The 21,799-nt window shown below is 32.3% G+C and overlaps 2 protein-coding genes across 3 annotated transcripts in view; one reads left to right on the top strand and one right to left on the bottom strand.

Moving 5' to 3' along the window:
- The window catches only part of LOC129757671 (ABC transporter G family member 23), a 208,239-nt gene extending 205,682 nt beyond the window's left edge, over positions 1 to 2,557 (bottom strand). Inside the window, exon 1 of one of the 2 annotated variants that reach the window (XM_055754987.1) lies at positions 2,444 to 2,557. The gene's annotated coding sequence lies outside the window, so the exon portion shown is untranslated. Of the gene's footprint in view, positions 1 to 1,802; positions 1,946 to 2,443 lie in introns of those variants that run through there. The other variant, XM_055755056.1, reaches the window with a different exon arrangement.
- A 12,954-nt stretch (positions 2,558 to 15,511) lies between these two features.
- Positions 15,512 to 17,657, top strand: LOC129739404 (uncharacterized). The gene is made up of 2 exons (XM_055730841.1): positions 15,512 to 15,581; positions 16,025 to 17,657. The coding sequence occupies exons 1-2, from the start codon at positions 15,539 to 15,541 to the stop codon at positions 16,666 to 16,668; spliced, it is 687 nt and encodes a 228-aa protein (XP_055586816.1). The 5' UTR covers positions 15,512 to 15,538; the 3' UTR covers positions 16,669 to 17,657.
- Positions 17,658 to 21,799: the final 4,142 nt, after the last annotated feature.

Raw genomic sequence — 21,799 nt, 5'->3', positions numbered from 1 at the left:
TAGGGTGTTAATTTCACAATTCAAGGTCATCCTGGAACATTGGATCCACTGAAATATATGCAATTAGCAGCTGAGCCAAAAATTCCAGATTTCATAGGGATTTTTCAACTTTTTCCCGATTTTTTCCCGGTGGATTTTAAATCCTGACTTTTTGCCTCATTTCTCGACTTTTCCAAATGAGTAGCCACCCTATGTAATGTCAAAACTATTATAAAGTTTAAGATACTTAAACTCCTCAAGAGCTCTGAGTTTTGTATTTTGAGATTCTCATGATGCCAAAATGTGTAAAATCACTGCAACTTTCCATTCAATTTTTCAAAATTTATTTACTGCGACTAAATCAAGATTGACGGTTTATTGATTGAACACTACTGATATATACTACTTTTTTAATTTTTAAATGATCATGATCTTAAATTTTCTTTAAAAAAATCCTTGTGCGCAACCTACAGCTTCTAACTTCAGCTTTTTTAAACAAGTGAAAATGTTATTGTGTATTTCGTAGCTGATCTACAGATTTTTCCGAAGCATGTTTTTTAGGATTTTTTTTTCTTAGACTTTGAATAACGATTAAATGAAGTATTAAAGCTGAGAAACATATTTGAGGTACATTAGGAGGTTTCGAAAACTATAAATTTGTACAAAACGGTTGAAAAACAAGACAAATATAGCGGTTATAGTAAGGAATCTCAAATTGACACTCCAGGGAATGTAACGGGTAAAAATGTCTGAGACGGATGAGAGTAAATATGAACAACGTTTGGGTTTTCGTAAGAAACAAGTATTTTGCAATTTAAACTCTGTTTAGACTGCCATTTCGTTGGGAGTTTTGAAAAAAAATCCTCAATATCGGTTTTGACGAGAATAAAATAACGGTTTCGAGGAACACTCTCGGTATAATTATCCCTATTTTGTCAGTTTTGTTATATTTTATAGGTGTTGAAAGTGTATGAAAAACCATTTATTCAAAAACGAGAGGGGGGTTCGTTCAAAACAACAAATCATCGGAATACAAATGTCCTAAACTGTCTACCAATACCATCAATCATCTTAATCATGACACAATTTGTTAGTCTAGTTGAAGGAAATCATTTGAAAATTGTTCCGGCAGGAACATATTCATGAAAATTTTGTATGGGAGCCATTGTGGAAACCGTTTTCGACTGAATAGTTCCCGTATTTATAGGGCGGTCAAGGCACCCTGTATGCCTTTTGCCCTGTTATGACCTGTTGCTTTTATTCTGTGGTGTTGTTTTGGGTAAATTTTCATTCAATATTTCAATGATTATTCAAATTTAATCAAAAAGAAGTCTCAATAATAGTTGATTATTTTTTCAACATTCATCGTTTGAACCACCCATTTTTTTGCCATTCGCTGGACTGTACTCGATTGAAACGCATGACTCGTGTAGCTAGTAGGTAAGTCGCTTCATCCATCATCAATGGTACAGTGTGTATACATGTAATGTGTTGCTAGTGCCATAATTTGTTTTTCTTTTTTTTTAACTAGCAAGCTGTCGAACGCACTGAGGGGGTTTGCACTGTTTTTTCCTGTTTTGATCATTTTTAACTGCTCCCTTGATGTTGGATGGCTTTGATTTTTTTTCTTTTCTGCATAATCCACGGCACAAAGGTTTCTCTGTTCAGATCACTCTGTGGACTGTGTAGGGAGAGTTGTCACTTCGAGATCTCTAAAATCTTGATTCACTTCTTCGCTCGTGTCCCATTGTTATTTGTTTGGAAATTGCGAAATGGGATGCTGATTTTCACTTTTTTTTGGCTCCGTTGTTCAATTTCACTACCTGCTACTTAAAACAGAAGATATCCGGGTTTCAGAAGCAAAACACACACGCCGCACGCGTCTATAATCACAATCCAGATTGGGTCTGATTCGAACGGATCACTCAAGGGAACTGATCACGAGAATCTCTCGAATCATCGAAGAATCTAGCCGCTCTAGTCGCGGAATGATGATATCGGCATCTTTGGGGACCAACACATTCACAAAACTGCTAACAAACTCGCGATCACTACCTACTAAGACGACGATGTCTGTCTTTCTGATCTAGGCAGATACCTATAGATGGGGGCAGTCGGGGAAATCCAGCCAAGTTCGACTTCCTCAGATGGTGACGATTGAGGGGAGAAACGGGGATCAGAAGATTCCGTACCGTAGGAAACTGGTTTTTCGTCTAGGAGCATGGAACTCTCGGAACACCCATCAATCGCAAAACTTGGCCGTATTGTAGAGTGTCCTTCAAAATATGGAGCTAACCAAGGACTTGTTCGTCCGTCCGGCCAATCCGGTTCAGTCGAATGCGGAAATGCGGATCATCTCCCCGAAACGGGGTGGAATATCCTCAAAAACTCTCACTCTCCGAAAAAAAACAAACGCAATCACACTCAGTGTTGGCAAGATTGCCAACTGTGAACATTTGCTTACGGTTTGGGGAACAACCAATAAACTCGTACGCGAAAAAACCTGACGATTCGAATGGAGTTTGATTTCCAACGTGACGTTATTCGATGCACTGAAAATCTACGACTGATAGCCACAACAAGGCAGGGCAAACAGCTCTGACTGCATCGAACAAGTTAGCGCATTTGGGGTGGGTGGGTATGCAGTAAGTAATCAGTTTGCTAACCATAAATGATTATGATGACTTTCATACCGAACCGCGCAAACGATATACAGAGGAAAAAAGAGCGCACAGGTTCGTCGCTTGTTGAAATGTTACGGAGCATTCAAGTCGCCGAAGAGCTGTTCTGGATTCCGCTCGTCTCTCCAGCAGTTTCGCTCTCGTCGTTTCGCTCAGTGTTTTGGGACGGGTTGTTGTTGTTTTGATGTGGGAAAGCGATTTTTTTTTTTGTTACATCGGACTCACATTGCCTTGGTAGGTCGATCTCTACTCTGATGCATTGACTGTTTTCGCTCTCTCCCGGCGGCGGCGCGGCTTATTCGCTATAAAACGGGGGCTGCAATGGAAAGTTGCCGGATCAGTGTATGGATGTGTACGTGTTCAGTGGAACCTTGATATCGCGAGAAAACCTCGGCCCATGAGACGAGGGGTCGTCCGACAGTCTTGCCATGTGCCTGGTCCATTTTTCAAAGCTATTTTTAAAAGTTTAAAAGTTAAATTATAAATTTTGAAATATTTTGTTAAATGATTTGTCCTAACATTCCACCTAAATTCTCGAACACTTTTCTGGAATATGCACAAATATATTTCGTAAAAACTATCTAGACCATGGCCTGCGGGCCACATGTGGCCCGCGAAGCTCATTTTGGAAATGCCATGTTCTGAAAACTAAACGTTTTTATTATCCTTCATATATCATTTGGATAAATATAACTGAAACAGCACTAGCTGAATTCAAAACAAAGATCTGAACATTTCTTTGAAATGCTATAAGCCGAAAGAATAAAAGTGTATAAAAACTTATTACTAGAAAACACGCTTTTAAATTATTGTGTTAGGCCATTTTTCATTCATTTTTCGAACATTTGCAATTTCCTGTCGAACGTATAACTATATAAATATAATTTAAAAAATCTGAAAAAAAAAACACCAAATATAATTTGAAACATGAAGAATCATTTGGCATTATTTACTCAACATTGATAATTTTTGCTCTTGGCTCTAAAGGCCTCATATAATTTTACAAAAAAGGTTACCGTCACATAAATAAAAACGAATACAATAACAACTTTTACGAAATTATAGGGTATTTGATACATTATCTGTAAATTCCATCACACATTTTTCAATTTTTCCCGATTGGGTTTGGGTGACCACATACAGTGAGCGAAATAAGAATAGCACCACTATGTGTTTTACTTGTAAAAATATGAATGATTGAAAATTACGTAAAATTTTCTTCCATACAGTGAGCGAAATAAGAATAGCACCACTATGTGTTTTGCTTATAAAAATATGAATGATTGAAAATTACGAAAATTTTCTTCCACAGTTTGTTTTGAATTGCTTAACGGATAAATCAAGCATAAGTTTACTTTTTTTGGAGGTAGCAATTGGCGTTGAGGACCAAAAATGTGAAAAAGGGGTGCGAAATAAGAATAGCACCACTTGAGTTTTTCAACTAAAACAAGATTATTTTTAAAAATTTACTGTGTAAAAGTGAATAATAATGCTTCTACGAATTATTTGAATAGATAACTGCATTTTAAGGAGTTTTCCAGAATTCCAAAGGTTTTCAAAGGTATTAAAAGGGGGTTTTAAGAGATGCTCCTTTAGCGTTGAGGAATTTGATATTTGAGCTGTAATTCTTTTCCAAACTACTTACTTTCTTCATTAAAATGACGTGAAATGATGAAACAAACATTCGGGATTAACTTTTAATCATAAAAAAATAGGTTGGAAATAAAAAACTTTGATTTTGTTAAGCAAACCACAATTTTTTCAGTTTCAAGTCTTAGATGGCAGCACTAACTTGCAGTTAAAACCAAATTTAGTCTCAATATTGATTTTCCAGGTTTATTTAGGCCCATATTCATCATTTTGAGGTATTTTCCCATCACAGTTTTGTGGAAGTTCACGCTGCAAAAAAGTTTTTCCGGATTTGCAAAAGAATCACCAGCACAAAAATGTACAACCGCGCAAAATTCCTGCTCATCTCAACTTCCGATTCAATTGCAAATCATACCAAGAATATTGCTAGCCGTCTGGTCCATCAAGTTCCATCGCAAAGTATAACTTTATTCTGATAATCGGTCCAAAAAAATTCACTTTTAGTGACCTTTATGCAATTCTTATTTTGTTGGATTAAGTGATCTTAGCATTTCCAAAGCGTTCACAAAGTACATGTATTTATTTCTTGAAAAAAATCATCCAGCACTCCTTAATTAATCCCGGATATTCGAAAATGGGCATGAATTTGGTTAAATGGCAAGATAGTGCTGCCATCTATGACTTAAAACTAGAGAAATAGTGTTTGACTATTAAAAAACATTATTAGTGTTTTTGAATTCCAACCTGCTTTTTGGATTTAAACTCAGCCTCAAATTTATGTTTCATCATTTTGCATCATAAATATGAATGTTAATGAAGAAATAAAGCGATTTGATAAAGTTTTATAGCTCAAATATAAAATTCCTTAACGCTAAAGGAGCATCTCTTAAAACCCCCTTTTAATACCTTTGAAAACCTTTGGAATTCTGGAAAACTCCTTAAAATGCAGTTATCTATTCAAATAATTCGTAGAAGCATTATTATTCACTTTTGAACAATAAATTTTTAAAAATAATCTTGTTTTGGTTGAAAAACTCAAGTGGTGCTATTCTTATTTCGCATCCCTTTTTCACATTTTTGGTTCTCAACGCCAATTGCTACCTCCAAAAAAAGTAAACTTATGCTTGATTTATCCGTTAAGCAATTCAGAACAAACTGTGGAAGAAAATTTTCGTAATTTTCAATCATTCATATTTTTAAAGCAAAACACATAGTGGTGCTATTCTTATTTCGCTCACTGTATCATTGGTATGAAGAGTGTTCAAGCGGACTCTAGTTTTAATATTGAGGAGTTTGGATAGCCTCAGAAAGATAGTAAAATTGTATTAAAATCGTATAAAAATGGTAAAAAAATCACCGAACCATATCAATATCATAATTCAAAACAACTTCACCATTTATAACTTGAATTCTATTTTGAAACCTTCGTTCATCCATAAAAATTTGATAACTTTGGCAAATTATGTAACATATCGAAATTTTGCTCTGTAAATTATTTCCAATTCGTAATTTTTTGCACAGCTTTCCAGAAAAGGGTATATTTTTGAAAGTTAAACCAAATCCAAATATATTTTTATTGGCAACGTGCTTTGTATTTGTGCACATCAATAATGAAAAACTAGACAGATTTTACAGTTTGGTAGTAGAATTAAACTTGAACCGGTTTGTTACTGACAAATCTCTCAGAAGAGCGACATTTTAGCAAAAAAAATTTACTTGAAGAAGGTGCAATCATTATAGAACATTCAAATTCGCCTTCATCCTGTTTAAAGTGGCTTTTCCCAACACACTTGTCAAATCGAGATACTGGAAATTTAGAAAAAAGTTGTATTGAGTTGATGTTAAGGTCCGTACTTTGTAAAATCAATATTTTTCATAATATAAACTAAAGTTCGTTGAAATAATTATTTTCTTTGAAATTTCAAAAGCTTGTGACCGTTACTTTTTTTCAACAATTCCATTTTGCAGTTTTTCCCTAATTTGTCCATCGATTGTTTCTAAGGAGAACGGTAAACTTGAAAACTTTGGAAAATGGACGGTCATTTTTTTATTTGGAGACCATAAAATTGACTTCATGTGCATTGTAGACACGCGATTTGACATTTTTGGGATGAATAAACAGCGGAAGTTTTAAATCCCTTGAAACCATACATAAGTTGGGAGGGATAATTCATTTCGTATTGCATAATATTTATACTTTTTTTTTTCAAATGGAGCGAAATTTATTAAATTATGCACGTAACAAAACTAACTTATTAAGATGGATCTATAACCGATGTGACCTAGGCAAATGTTTTTTCCATAGTGTTTTCTAAAATCAGTTATAATTTTTTTTAATACTCCGGAACAATTTGTATTTGTGGCCCGCCAGCCAATCTTATTTCTGGAATTTGGCCCGCATGTTGAAAATGTTGGCCACCCATTATCTAGACGAAATGATACGTAGTGAGCTGAAATCTGTTTCACATTGAATCTGGTCGCATCTTTTACTACAGCGCCCCTAGTTGTCACATCGCGAATCTATTGACAGTGTTTTGATCCGGATGGTTTGTTTATTTAATGGTGAAAATTTCATCAAGATTGAAGCAGTCAGTCAAAAGTTATCGACGATGGAACGCGAAACGCGGAAGAAAATTCTGCACACTCACGTAGAGAAACCGACGTGGTCAGGGGTAAAGATCGCGCAATTCCTGAAACATCCAAAATCGACTGTAAATTTGGTGCTGCAACGTTACCGGGAGACCCTTACGGTGGATCGAGCAAAACAAACCAGGCGTAAAAGTGGAACATATGACCGGAAGCTGCGAGCAAAGGTAATTCGATCAGTTCACAATAATCCTGGAATCTCCTTGCGTTATATGACGAAAAAGTTCAAGACGAACCACAGTACAGCTCGACGAATTTGTTTGCGAGAAGGCTTGCGATCGTATCATGCAAGCAAACACCCCAACAGGACGCTGAAACAAAACCTGGTTGCCAAAACCAGGACAAGGAAGTTGTACGAGAAAGTGTTGACCAAGTACAACGGATGCATTTTGATGGACGACGAATCTTACGTCAAAATGGATTTTGGACAAATACCCGGTAACAAACTTTACCTTGCGATGCGTAAAGGGAATGTTGCGAGTAGATTCAAGTTTGTTTTGGCAGATAAATTTGCTCGTAAGTTGATGATTTGGCAAGGAACCTGTAGTTGTGGGAAGAAGACTAAGATTTTCATCACTGGGGAAACAATGAATAGAATTGTTTAAAAAGAAGAATTTCTCCAAAAGAGGGTTTTGCTATTCATTCGGTCCCACAAAGGTCCGAAGAAATTTTGGCCGGACCTGGCAAGCTGCCACTACAGCCAGGATATCGTTAAGTGGTATAAGGAGAAAAAGATCGATTTTGTTGAAAAAAGTATCAATCCACCAAACTGTCCGGATTTTCGTCCCATCGAGAAATATTGGGCAATAGTTAAGGGCAAACTAAAGAAATGTGGCAGAACCATGCAAAAACCCGCTCAAATGGAAAAGTGGTGGAATCAGATGGCGAATGAGGTTACCAGCAGTACTGCGCAGAAAAGGATGGGTGGTATCACAAAAAAAAAGTTTGAAAATTCATCCGAAAAGCTGACGAATGATTTCCATGTATTTTTTCCTTAAAGTGCTATAAAAACCCTACAAAATGACATTTTTACTTTTGTTGTACGTTATTTTTTCGCGGAGAAATGATTTATTTTATCCGACCAGATTCTATATGAAACAGACTTTATTTAGCTGAAAGATCGAGAAACTTTTGTGAATCATCGATGATGAACAAGCATCTCGGATTTAATTCTGATTTTGTTTGGTAAAAGTGCGAATTTTGAAAATATCAATCGTATGCGTAATTGAGATTGGCTCTGCTGATCGAAATTAAAAAGGTTAAAACCCAAGTAACAATTTTAGCTGTATTATGGTCAGCAAAACTTCGTTGAAACTATAGCATTTATCTTCATTTAAAAAAAACTAAAGCTCATTCTTTAACATCACCAGAACTCTGAAAAAGCTGGCTATTTGGAAACGTTATCATAACTTATTTTTTAAACCTCGATAAAATATAATAATTTTGGTCACCAATGCTTTTGAGTTGTGTTTCATTTTTTCTAGCAGCCATGATGGTTGATAAATGATGATTGCATTACTGCAATATAATCTAGTAAAATTAATAGCCAAACAACTAATGTTTTAACCATATTATCAGCATCTTTTCTACTGTCAGTCAAGATTTTAGGTAAAATGGGCATGAAAAAGTATCTTTAATAAAAATGCACCTCGTTAAATCTGATGGGCAATCATGATGGAATTGATGGAAAATAGGCCTGAAAAACTATTTTCAAATATTTGACATTGTGAATCCATCAATATGGCACCATTATGTGCCTTTCGATTTTGCATGGCGTTAGTCAATTCTTAATAACTTTATTATGGTCAGATAAATGACTTATTAGTTATTTGAAGTTTTCAATGATTTTTATATTTTTTTTTTATTTTAACTCAAAATCAACCCCCATAACTTATCAAAAATGTGTAAAAATGGGAGTTCCAATTCAAATATGTGCAATTTTGACGTCTTGATCGAGAGCTGTCACTAAGTTTATGGTGGTTTAATAATCAAGCAATGAGTGCTATTATAAAACATGCAAAAGAAAGCTTGGAGCAAACTTCTACGTTTGTGTTTTATTGTAGTTTAAACAACGCATTCAAAACTTTTTCAAATCAACTAAAACAATATGTTTGATAAAAGCTTTTTTAGCATTTTCAAATGGTCGAAACTGGTTATTGCGAAACTGGTATATAATGCACTATAAAAAAAAACCGTCATAAAACAAGCCGCACAAAATAGTGCCATAATAAAATCATAATAAAATTTTCTAATGCTAGTTGGCTTAATCTGTGTTACTTGGGAAGCTATGCTCAATTTTCAGTGGAAGGAACGGTGAATTACCGGTTTTGCGTATTCAATCCACCATTCGGTCCAGGATGGAAAATTTCCCGTGAAAACGTTTCTCAAGCTCAGAAATCACATGTTAAAGTTGTGATCCTGAGTTTCGGTCCAAATGGTAAAAAAAAAACAATCCTGTAGTCACAAAAAAAAACAAGTTTCAAAATTGCTACCCTGGAGTTCAAATTTCACGCACTTTCTTGGAGAAATTTTCATCGATCATTAACAATAATTCATTTCCATCTATCTTTGTCACCTTTATCTGCCAAACAGAAATTGATTTGGAAATATCGAAAGTTTAGACCTAGGTCGTCGTCGATCGATCGATGGAAACTGCCAAAAATATCGAAAACGTGATCCTGGCCAGTCCATTCGCGAGGTCGTCGAAAAGTGACGCAGGCTCGACGCAGGTCGGCCGAAAAATCGACAACGAAAAAGTTTACCAAACTGGGTATGACATGTTTACGGGCGTTTTTCAGATGTTTTCCTTTAAATTTTATCATTCGTTTTGTTGTTGTTGAATTTTCACGTCATTTGTGGAACAGTCTTCAACTAATGAGATAAGAAACCGCACTATTCCGAACGAAGTTCAAGTTCGATCTCGATTTCCGACGCACGGTTTCGCTCTAATGTGAATATTTTCTGTGGAAGAGGATTTCTCGCGCAGCTCGGCGACAAGGTTGAGCATCATCAGGTGCCACATGAACGATTTAATAATCGGGCAGCCAACGATAGGGGATGGAGCTTTTTAATTTCGTTCTTCATCTTAGACCGACAAAACAATGTCCGATCATCTGGAAACGTATGTATCGAAGCGAATCTTTTAGCAAATAAACCGTTTTTCAAATGTTACAAACCATGAAGAAAGGTCAAACTAGTAGCCGCATTGCTGTGCTGTATCTCGGGGCTGGATAACTATTTTTTATAATATTTAAGATAACCAGAATCCATCAGATCCATGCTTTACACTGAGCGTCACAGATTTTACATAAAATTTCAGTTTTGTAGAAAAACATTAGTTTCTTGAAAACAGCAGATTTAAAGAATGCTATTTTGGGAAAAATACCTGAACATCGATGGTAGTGATGGTACTTGCAATGATACATTTAAAGATGAAAATATAACGGCTTCGTCCCAATAAATTTTGACAACCTTAAAGTGATGAGGTTTGTTCTGAGGAACGTAAGATGGTTTTGCTTTCAGATGAAACGTTTATCAGGGAACTCTAGTTTTAACGTAGATCTTAATTAACAGCGAAAATATCTTAAGAATATGAGTATTTAAAGTTAAATCATGTTATTTTTTTCCTTTGAGAAGTTGAATTGGTTCGCTGAAAATTATGGGTTCAAGTTTTTTCTCTGCAAACAGGTCTAAAACATGATTATGTGACATTTAATTTTTAGTGTACAACTTTTTAACAGGACATTTGCTGTTAAAATAAATGAATCTTGGTTAACTTTCAAGGAAAACAATTTAAAATTACAGGTTTTGTTAATTACAGGTGATGTATTTTAAAGGTTGCAGTTTTCAGTGACACGTAATAGTAAAAAAAAAATTTCTGTGTAGCTTGAATAATTTGATTATTTTGAGTTAATTCCTTTTTTATCGATTTTAATAACCACAACTTATCTATTAAAAAATCGAATCAACGACTCAAACCTGTTCAGATCAATTAGTTTTTTTATAGCAAAAAAGTTAAACAACATTGAAACACATTCAGAAACAATAGTGTATGTTGAACCAAATGTTTTCGTTCAATCTTTTTCAAAAACAATTTATTTTTATTAATCCAACTCGCTCAGAATAGATAAATAAAATTTTATCAAGTTGAGATATTTTCATATTCAATTTTATATAAATAATAATACCTACATGTATAATAAAGTCTATGCAAGAGTATCTAAATTACATCTCCCTTAGATAGCATTAAATCAAGATTATATCTCAATCAGGTAGCACTAAAAACCAGAAATATAAACAAAAATCTTAATTTTACATACAATTTTACTTGCCATTTATGCCCTCCACTCAAGTGATTGGGTAGCAAAGCACACCGCGTCAGCTAGTGGTGAATAATACGCTTTGAAAGGTCAGAAAACTAATTTTAGAATTGTGACACCAAATTGAAGTCAAAACCGCGAATAAATGTCAATTTCGTCATTTTTGTCATTTTTGTCATTTTTGTCATTTTTGTCATTTTTGTCATTTTTGTCATTTTTGTCATTTTTGTCATTTTTGTCATTTTTGTCATTTTTGTCATTTTTGTCATTTTTGTCATTTTTGTCATTTTTGTCATTTTTGTCATTTTTGTCATTTTTGTCATTTTTGTCATTTTTGCCATTTTTGTCATTTTTGTCATTTTTGTCATTTTTGTCATTTTTGTCATTTTTGTCATTTTTGTCATTTTTGTCATTTTTGTCATTTTTGTCATTTTTGTCATTTTTGTCATTTTTGTCATTTTTGTCATTTTTGTCATTTTTGTCATTTTTGTCATTTTTGTCATTTTTGTCATTTTTGTCATTTTTGTCATTTTTGTCATTTTTGTCATTTTTGTCATTTTTGTCATTTTTGTCATTTTTGTCATTTTTGTCATTTTTGTCATTTTTGTCATTTTTGTCATTTTTGTCATTTTTGTCATTTTTGTCATTTTTGTCATTTTTGTCATTTTTGTCATTTTTGTCATTTTTGTCATTTTTGTCATTTTTGTCATTTTTGTCATTTTTGTCATTTTTGTCATTTTTGTCATTTTTGTCATTTTTGTCATTTTTGTCATTTTTGTCATTTTTGTCATTTTTGTCATTTTTGTCATTTTTGTCATTTTTGTCATTTTTGTCATTTTTGTCATTTTTGCCGTTTTTGTCATTTTTGTCATTTTTGTCATTTTTGTCATTTTTGTCATTTTTGTCATTTTTGTCATTTTTGTCATTTTTGTCATTTTTGTCTTTTTAGTCATTTTTGTCATTTTTGTCATTTTTGTCATTTTTGTCATTTTTGTCATTTTTGTCATTTTTGTCATTTTTGTCATTTTTGTCATTTTTGTCATTTTTGTCATTTTTGTCATTTTTGTCATTTTTGTCATTTTTGTCATTTTTGTCATTTTTGTCATTTTTGTCATTTTTGTCATTTTTGTCATTTTTGTCATTTTTGTCATTTTTGTCATTTTTGTCATTTTTGTCATTTTTGTCATTTTTGTCATTTTTGTCATTTTTGTCATTTTTGTCATTTTTGTCATTTTTGTCATTTTTGTCATTTTTGTCATTTTTGTCATTTTTGTCATTTTTGTCATTTTTGTCATTTTTGTCATTTTTGTCATTTTTGTCATTTTTGTCATTTTTGTCATTTTTGTCATTTTTGTCATTTTTGTCATTTTTGTCATTTTTGTCATTTTTGTCATTTTTGTCATTTTTGTCATTTTTGTCATTTTTGTCATTTTTGTCATTTTTGTCATTTTTGTCATTTTTGTCATTTTTGTCATTTTTGTCATTTTTGTCATTTTTGTCATTTTTGTCATTTTTGTCATTTTTGTCATTTTTGTCATTTTTGTCATTTTTGTCATTTTTGTCATTTTTGTCGTTTTTGTCATTTTTGTCATTTTTGTCATTTTTGTCATTTTTGTCATTTTTGTCATTTTTGTCATTTTTGTCATTTTTGTCATTTTTGTCATTTTTGTCATTTTTGTCATTTTTGTCATTTTTGTCATTTTTGTCATTTTTGTCATTTTTGTCATTTTTGTCATTTTTGTCATTTTTGTCATTTTTGTCATTTTTGTCATTTTTGTCATTTTTGTCATTTTTGTCATTTTTGTCATTTTTGTCATTTTTGTCATTTTTGTCATTTTTGTAATTTTTGTCATTTTTCTCATTTTTGATTTTTCTCATTTTTGTCATTTTTGTCATTTTTGTCATTTTTGTCATTTTTGTCATTTTTGTCATTTTTGTCATTTTTGTCATTTTTGTCATTTTTGTCATTTTTGTCATTTTTGTCATTTTTGTCATTTTTGTCATTTTTGTCATTTTTGTCATTTTTGTCATTTTTGTCATTTTTGTCATTTTTGTCATTTTTGTCATTTTTGTCATTTTTGTCATTTTTGTCATTTTTGTCATTTTTGTCATTTTTGTCATTTTTGTCATTTTTGTCATTTTTGTCATTTTTGTCATTTTTGTCATTTTTGTCATTTTTGTCATTTTTGTCATTTTTGTCATTTTTGTCATTTTTGTCATTTTTGTCATTTTTGTCATTTTTGTCATTTTTGTCATTTTTGTCATTTTTGTCATTTTTGTCATTTTTGTCATTTTTGTCATTTTTGTCATTTTTGTCATTTTTGTCATTTTTGTCATTTTTGTCATTTTTGTCATTTTTGTCATTTTTGTCATTTTTGTCATTTTTGTCATTTTTGTCATTTTTGTCATTTTTGTCATTTTTGTCATTTTTGTCATTTTTGTCATTTTTGTCATTTTTGTCATTTTTGTCATTTTTGTCATTTTTGTCATTTTTGTCATTTTTGTCATTTTTGTCATTTTTGTCATTTTTGTCATTTTTGTCATTTTTGTCATTTTTGTCATTTTTGTCATTTTTGTCATTTTTGTCATTTTTGTCATTTTTGTCATTTTTGTCATTTTTGTCATTTTTGTCATTTTTGTCATTTTTGTCATTTTTGTCATTTTTGTCATTTTTGTCATTTTTGTCATTTTTGTCATTTTTGTCATTTTTGTCATTTTTGTCATTTTTGTCATTTTTGTCATTTTTGTCATTTTTGTCATTTTTGTCATTTTTGTCATTTTTGTCATTTTTGTCATTTTTGTCATTTTTGTCATTTTTGTCATTTTTGTCATTTTTGTCATTTTTGTCATTTTTGTCATTTTTGTCATTTTTGTCATTTTTGTCATTTTTGTCATTTTTGTCATTTTTGTCATTTTTGTCATTTTTGTCATTTTTGTCATTTTTGTCATTTTTGTCATTTTTGTCATTTTTGTCATTTTTGTCATTTTTGTCATTTTTGTCATTTTTGTCATTTTTGTCATTTTTGTCATTTTTGTCATTTTTGTCATTTTTGTCATTTTTGTCATTTTTGTCATTTTTGTCATTTTTGTCATTTTTGTCATTTTTGTCATTTTTGTCATTTTTGTCATTTTTGTCCTTTTTGTCATTTTTGTCATTTTTGTAATTTTTGTCATTTTTCTCATTTTTGTCATTTTTGTCATTTTTGTCATTTTTGTCATTTTTGTCATTTTTGTCATTTTTGTCATTTTTGTCATTTTTGTCATTTTTGTCATTTTTGTCATTTTTGTCATTTTTGTCATTTTTGTCATTTTTGTCATTTTTGTCATTTTTGTCATTTTTGTCATTTTTGTCATTTTTGTCATTTTTGTCATTTTTGTCATTTTTGTCATTTTTGTAATTCTTTTTTGTCGCTTATGAGTTTTGTCATGTTCTTTCACGAGGAAAAGGAATTTTTCATGAAACATCAATAAGTCACACAAACGCAAACAATTTGCAAATCATTGCTTGTGGGGAATCGTGGGCCACATTTTGTGGGGTATCTTGAGCCACCTATATTTTGATGTTTTTATACACATTCAGAACTTAAAATACGTTATTACTATCTGCATCTTTAAATAACTAAATGAATTATGAAATTTTAGTTTTGGATCAACTCATAAACTTAGCACGTTATCTAGTCAATTTGGATTTGGTGGCTCACGTTTCCCCATAGTTTTTCCATATCCAAAAAAAAAATCCTTTTTTTAAACAGTTAGAGCTCGGAATGTTTTTAAAAAAAAACTAAACTCAGAACTCGGAAAATTAATGTTTAAAAAAAAATAATAAAAAAAAACCAATGATACCGAAAAAATGTAGAAAACCTTTCCATTTATTTTTTTCTTTTTATCTTCTCAAATAAAGAAATTATGAAACAAAGAAAAAAGTGACCCATGATACCCCATTCTCCCCTACTGAATTAAGCTGGAAAAAAGTAAAAACCTTCATGGTCAAACATATTTGTAAACATGGGCTCCTATACAGTAGAAAGTTAATAAGATTTTTTTTTATTTATGAATGAGTTAGTATGCAGCAATGAAGTTATTTTTATAACTCTTCAGCCGGATATTACTTTTAATTTTTAATTCAGTGTTTCATTACATTCTATTTATTTATTGAGACTACGATGCAATGATTCAACAGCTGCTACATCATTTCACCATTGACCACATTCATAACTGATGTATGACTGACATACAATTAAATATTTTGTTGGTATATAAATGGTGGGAAAGATCATTCCTTTAAGTGTCACTTATCACGGTAACGGAACTAATTGTGTTGAGATGCAGTCAAGTGCGATCACCTTCGTATTCGTTTTAAAAATAGGTAAGTATTGACTTTTTATGGAATAAGTGAACTTTAGCTTCTTCTTTGTCATTGATTTATCGTTTTGAAAAAAATGTGAATATTTAACCTTCTAAAAATATGTTTAAAGATTCAATGGTTTTAGTTCTGGTTTAAGAGATTGACCTCAAACTATTTTCATCTTAATTTATTGGAATTGAATTGTTTTTAGAGAGCTTTGGATTTCAATTCAAAATAGATAAAACAAAACACTGCTGCTGAAGAAACTACTATAACACCAAACCGTTTCCACTAAAAAGGGAGACACAATAAATTTACAGCAAAAAATATTTCATATCGAAGATCGTGATAAAAAAAAATTCTTAAAAGTATAATATGTAGATCATTTCCAAAACAAGAAAACATCTTCGAAATTTTTCATCATAGATTATACTGTATCGAAATGTATCATTTTACTTTTTCAGGTTTTCTACTTTTTATTACCAACCTTAAAGAATTGGAGGCTAGAAAGTGTACAGCGTTGCGTAGTAGTTGCGAGAGCTGGGAAAAAGATGCCACATGCTTCGAATCGCCTTGTTCAAATTTTAAATATCAATACGTAAGAGATTCTGACAAGCGCACACTTCTGGGAATACACAACTTTATACGGAAATGGGTACATACGCATGATTCCGAGCTCCCAAAGGCGGTTAGAATGGCTGACTTAGAATGGAGCGGTGAGCTGCAAGAAATAGCCGAATTTCTATTAGGAAATTGTCGTGCGGCAACATGTGTTGCTACAGCTATATTTCCAAATGCGACAGTTGTGCATTATTCAGCGTCCGATATTAACACCAGAGCATCAGCCAGCTTTTACATGATCCAACGAGCAGGTCACAACATGCGACATTTAGATAGAGCCCAAATAATAAGCTACGATGGTAAAACTAACAAAGAAGTGAAGCAAATTTTGTACCACAAAGCGCGTAAAGTTGGTTGTGGATTATCCTGGAAAGATAAAAAAGCTGACGAGGAAAAAGATTTTAGGCTGTCATGTATTTATGACCAAAGACCTGTCAAAGGAGAGCCAGTTTATGAATTGATGGAGAACAACATAAATGGAAAATAAGACAGAGTTACTCAGAGTTTCTTCAATTTAGCACACATTCAAGTTTTCATGTAATGAGATTGCTTAAAACGTTTGTCGTTTTAGTATAATTTACTCATTATGTTTTAAATCAATTTTTTCGAGATTTTTACTCTTTAGGATGATTCATCCCAGGATTCCTAGGTTTTAAACCAATCTGTTGAAAGAAGTCTTCATACAAATGTAAGTCATGCCCCATTTTTGATATTATTTTATAAATTTTGATTTATTGAATTTATTTGAATGTCGTGTTTTGCAAACAGAAAAAAAATCACTTAAGAAAATTAGAACTAATCATGTATCTGTGTACAAATTCAAAACTCAAGTTGCAGCTCTCATTTTTAAGGGGAATGAAGTTGGAATTTTGATTTAAAAAAAATATTTAAAAAAAATCCATTTTAATGCGTTGGAAACCCTTTCAAAATAAGAGCTGCAAGTTGAGTTTTGAATTTGTACACGCAAACATGATAAGTTCTAAATTTCTGAAATGATTTTTTTCTGTTTGCAAAACACGACATTCAAAAAAATTAAAATAAATCAGAATTTATAAAATAATATCGAAAATAAGGCGTAACTTACATTTGTGTGAAGACTATTTTCAACAGATTTTTTTAAAACCTAGGACTCCTGGGATAAATCATCCCATATAATCAAAATCCCGAAAAAAATTGGTGTAAATCTTAATGAGTAAATTTTGTATGGGAACCCCCTATACTAAAACGACAAACGTTTTAAGCATTTTTTATATCATTACATAAAAACTTGAATATGTGCTAAATTAAAGAAATAAAACCGTTTAGAAAGTGGTTGAGTTCTTGAATATTTTACAGTGTTTTATTAAGAGTAATATGTAGGCACAGATTTAAAAAAAAATCCGTATGACTTCTGTAGCAATACCAGATCCAGAATCAGTAGCATCGAAATCCATACGATTAATATACACAATAAATCAGTTGCGCTACCAAAACATGTATCCGGATGGGCAAATGTTTCTATTCTTACGAAATTTTATATTCCCTTCTTGCGGCACAAAGGAATTTAAAACATAAGTTTTCTAGGGTAACGGACCTATTTTGGACCGCTTTGGGAAGTTGCTATGCTGTTTTCTGAAATAAAAAAAAGTACATATTACAATCTTTGACTGCTTTATCCGTTCATTACAAAGATCGATGCTATTTCTATCGAAACATATCGTCGTTTGTTACAATGTAACAAGATTTAAGCCTAAAAACTCGTTTCTCCGATCATTACTCTGGTCGGTAATTTGGACCACCCTCTGGTCCTATTTTGGACCTCCCTTAAACTTAATAAGTTTTTGACGTAGAATTAGGTAACTTTGCGCTTTAGGATCGAGGTCACCTCTGCATCCTAGCAAACAATTTTGTTTTGGAGTTTGAATGGAAGGATATAATCAGGAAACACTTTTGACAAGTGTGATTTAGATTTTAAAATTGTGTTCTTGAAATTGTTATTTGAAGGAAATACTTGAACTGGTACAAGTACAATCCTAACTTATAACCACATGTTTTCGTTTTTCATGATTCTTTTCAAAACATCTAATAATCAGCCATTTTATCGAAATATTTTCACACAAAATATCATACCATTTCCCTAAATGATAGAATCATAGTTCTATATAAGCTGAATTGATATCATTTGATAGTCGATTGATAGTCGTTTTATCAATTTCTTAATGCTTCTCTTATCTCGGCTTCATACTAGTTTTCTGGTTTAGATGGAATGTATAAGCAAATATCACAACACGCATTGGATCAATATTTTTGTTATTAACCTGAAAAGAAATATTTCTTCGATTGGACAAACAATTCCGGTAATTAAATAGTTGCACTTCACTTCCATCACCGTTGAGTCGTCAACACGTACCTTGGAGCATCATATCGTTGCCATGTACATGCTGGAACCTGTGCTGGAACATTTTACATTATTTATTTTATTTTCTGGGCTTGTGATATAGCTCAGTTGGCAAGTCTGTTGCCTCCTGAGCCGATGTCCGCGAGTTCAAGCCCAAGAGTAAACATCGAACGCAGTTGTACCGGATAGTTTTTCAATACCGATCCGCCAACTGCAACGTTGATAAAGTCGCGAATGCCATAATGATGGTAAAATGACTATAATCGAAACAAAAAAAAAATATTTTCTTACCGGTTTTCCAATCATCACTTTTCAGTGTTAAAGTTATTTACATTATCTTTTACTTATATTTTTCTCGTTTCGTCATATCGGCAAAGATGAAAGCCGGAAGAAAAAGGATTGCTGAACCTAATTCAGCTCCATCGGCCATAAAAGTTGAAGTTTCCAATTCATTCGAAGTCCTTCATAACATCGGTGATAAGGAAATATTAATTTTTAATTATGATAAGAGTAATAAGAAACCTGCTTCTTCTTAAACTCTCAAAAATGAAAAGGTTCCACCAATTACGGTAACGATTCCGGACTTCAATGTTTTCGGGAAGAAATCGTCACTTCCGTCAAGAATGTGAAGATTTCTTTTCAGATCGGTCGAAGGGGAACTGCTCGTATATTGGCGGCATCTTTCAATGATTTAAAAAAAAAATTCAATTATTTGAAAACACCAATTTTTACATACGACACTAAAAGTGATCGTCCATTTAAAGTTGTACTTCGTGGTCTCACCGGCGATCAGACACCGGATAATATCACAATCGAATTAGATTCTTTGATAGGTTTTTCTTCTATTCAATTAATTCAAATGAGGAAAAGAACCAATACGAATAATACCAGTAGTGTTGGTTTTGCTCCTGAGTTTTATTTGATCCATTTAAAAAAAAAAAAAGAATCTGGTTAATAATTTGCAAATTCTTGAAAAGGCTCGTCTCATGTTTCATTGTCGAGTCAAATTTGAACCGTTTCGAAAATCTTCTACCAATTTTCTTCAAAATATTTCACAAGTTCGTCACTGTCAAGCTTTTCGTCACGGCACTAAAAATTGTAGAATTAATGCCAGATGCATGCTTTGCGGCTCATTCGATCATGAAAAATCTAAATGTCTTTTTGGTGGTGATTAACCTCAAATAGAATTCTTCAAATGTGCGAATTGCGCAGGTAATCATTCCTCCAATTCCATAAACTGTTCCGTTAGGGCAATAACTATTGCTTCTTGGAAAAATCTCCCAAAATTGTCAGACAAATTTCTTCTCCCCCTTCCTCTATCTCGTTTTCACACGTCAAGCCGGCAATCAATCTGCCTGTTCGCGGTCAGCCTCGGTTTTCTTTGGAATCACGTCTTGGTAAAGCTCAAAGTGATTTTAATGTTACCTGGCCTGATTCAGCGTCACAGACTCGTTGTTCAACGTTCTCAGAGGTGGTTGAAAATGGGTTGCCAAACTTCTTTTAATTATGCTAACGTTATTATTAGGACTTTACGATTCCCTCATAGATCCAACTAGATGTTTAAATATTATGAATTGGAACGCTAGATCTTTGCTGGCTAACCAAGATGAGTTCTTTTTATTTTTGAAAACCCATAACATACATATTGATGCCATCACTGGTAATTTTTTAAAGCCAGAAAATAACTTGAAACGCATTGCTGTCTTTAAAATTTTACGAAATCATCGACTTGATCGACATGGTGAGGGTGTAGCTATTGTCATCGAAAGTCGTCTCAAATTTAGACTTCTTCCTTCTTTCAATACAAAAGTCTTAGAAACAATTGGAATTGAATTAGAAACTTCTATGGGGAAAATTATAATTGTTGCCGCATATTTGCCTTTCCAATGCAGCGGTGAACAGAAAAATTTTTTGAAGGGAGATTTACAAAAACTCACCAAAAATAAATCTAATTTTTTTATTATTGGTGACTTTAATGCAAAACACCGATCTTGGAATAATATTTCATCAACTTCAAATGGGAATATTTTATTTAACGACTGCTCTGCAGGTTATTATACTGTTGAATATCCTAATGGGCATACTTGTTTCTCTTGAATTAGATATCCCTCCACAATTGATTTGGTTCTAACGGATTTAGGCGAGCATTGTAGTCAATTAGTTACTCATGCGGACCTCGATTCAGACCACCTTCCAGTAACATTTTCTCTATCCCAAAGTCCCATTGAAAACCCTTTAAAATCAGCTTTTAACTTTCAAAAGGCTAACTGGGAGCGATATATGAATTTTATTGAACGTAATTTAGATGTAAACGTTCGAATGAATTCAATAGAAGATATTGATTTGGCTGTAGAAAATTTGACAACTTCAATAGTCAATGCTAAAGCCGCTTCAATACCCAAAGTTAAACATAAATTTAATCAACCTTTAATTGATGATGATCTTCAGTTTTTGATACGACTGAAAAACATTCGTCGACGCCAATATCAACGTACTAGGGATCCTTATTTGAAATTAATTTATTGCGACCTTCAAAAAGAGATCAAACGTCGTTTAAATTTCATTCGTAATGAAAATTTTGCTAAAGCAGTAGAGGACATAAAACCCTACTCAAAGCCATTTTGGAAATTAACTAAAATTCTGAAAAAGCCCCAGAAGCCAATTCCTACTTTGAAAGATGGGGATAAACTTCTTTTAACTAATGCAGAAAAAGCTCGAAAATTAGCCCAACAATTTGAGTCTGCTCATGATTTTAATTTAAACGTTGTAAGTCCAATTGATGCTCAAATTTCCCTTCAATTTGATGATATTCTTTCTAAACAAAATGTATTTGAAAGTTCTTGTGAGACAAATATTGATGAACTTAAATTGATTTTCAAAAAATTTAAAAATATGAAAGCTCCAGGGGAAGATGGGATTTTCTATATTCTTATTAAAAAGTTGCCTGAAAGCACTTTAAATTTTTTAGTTAAAATCTTCAATAAATGTTTTCATTTGGCTTATTTTCCCAATAAATGGAAAAATGCCAAAGTAACTCCAATTTTGAAACCTGGAAAAAGTGCTTCAGAGCCTTCAAGTTATCGACCAATTAGTTTGCTTCCTTCTTTAAGTAAACTATTTGAGAGAGTTATTTTGAATAGAATGATGATTCACATTAATCAGAATTCTATTTTCCCTGATGAACAATTTGGTTTTCGTCATGGACATTCTACTACACATCAACTTTTGAGTGTAACTAATA

The sequence above is a fragment of the Uranotaenia lowii genome, chromosome 1 (assembly GCF_029784155.1).
Source record: "Uranotaenia lowii strain MFRU-FL chromosome 1, ASM2978415v1, whole genome shotgun sequence".
In the NCBI taxonomy this organism is placed as follows: Eukaryota; Metazoa; Arthropoda; class Insecta; order Diptera; family Culicidae; genus Uranotaenia; species Uranotaenia lowii.
Note: the sequence above shows the minus strand (reverse complement) of the source record. Positions and strands in the feature narration are given on the sequence as shown.

Excerpts from the sequence above, each read along its gene's own strand:
- LOC129739404 (XM_055730841.1), top strand. The coding sequence starts at position 15,539 with ATGCAGTCAAGTGCGATCACCTTCGTATTCGTTTTAAAAATAG. Across the intron at positions 15,582-16,024 it reads CGTATTCGTTTTAAAAATAG|GTTTTCTACTTTTTATTACC; the intron begins GTAAGTATTGAC and ends TTACTTTTTCAG.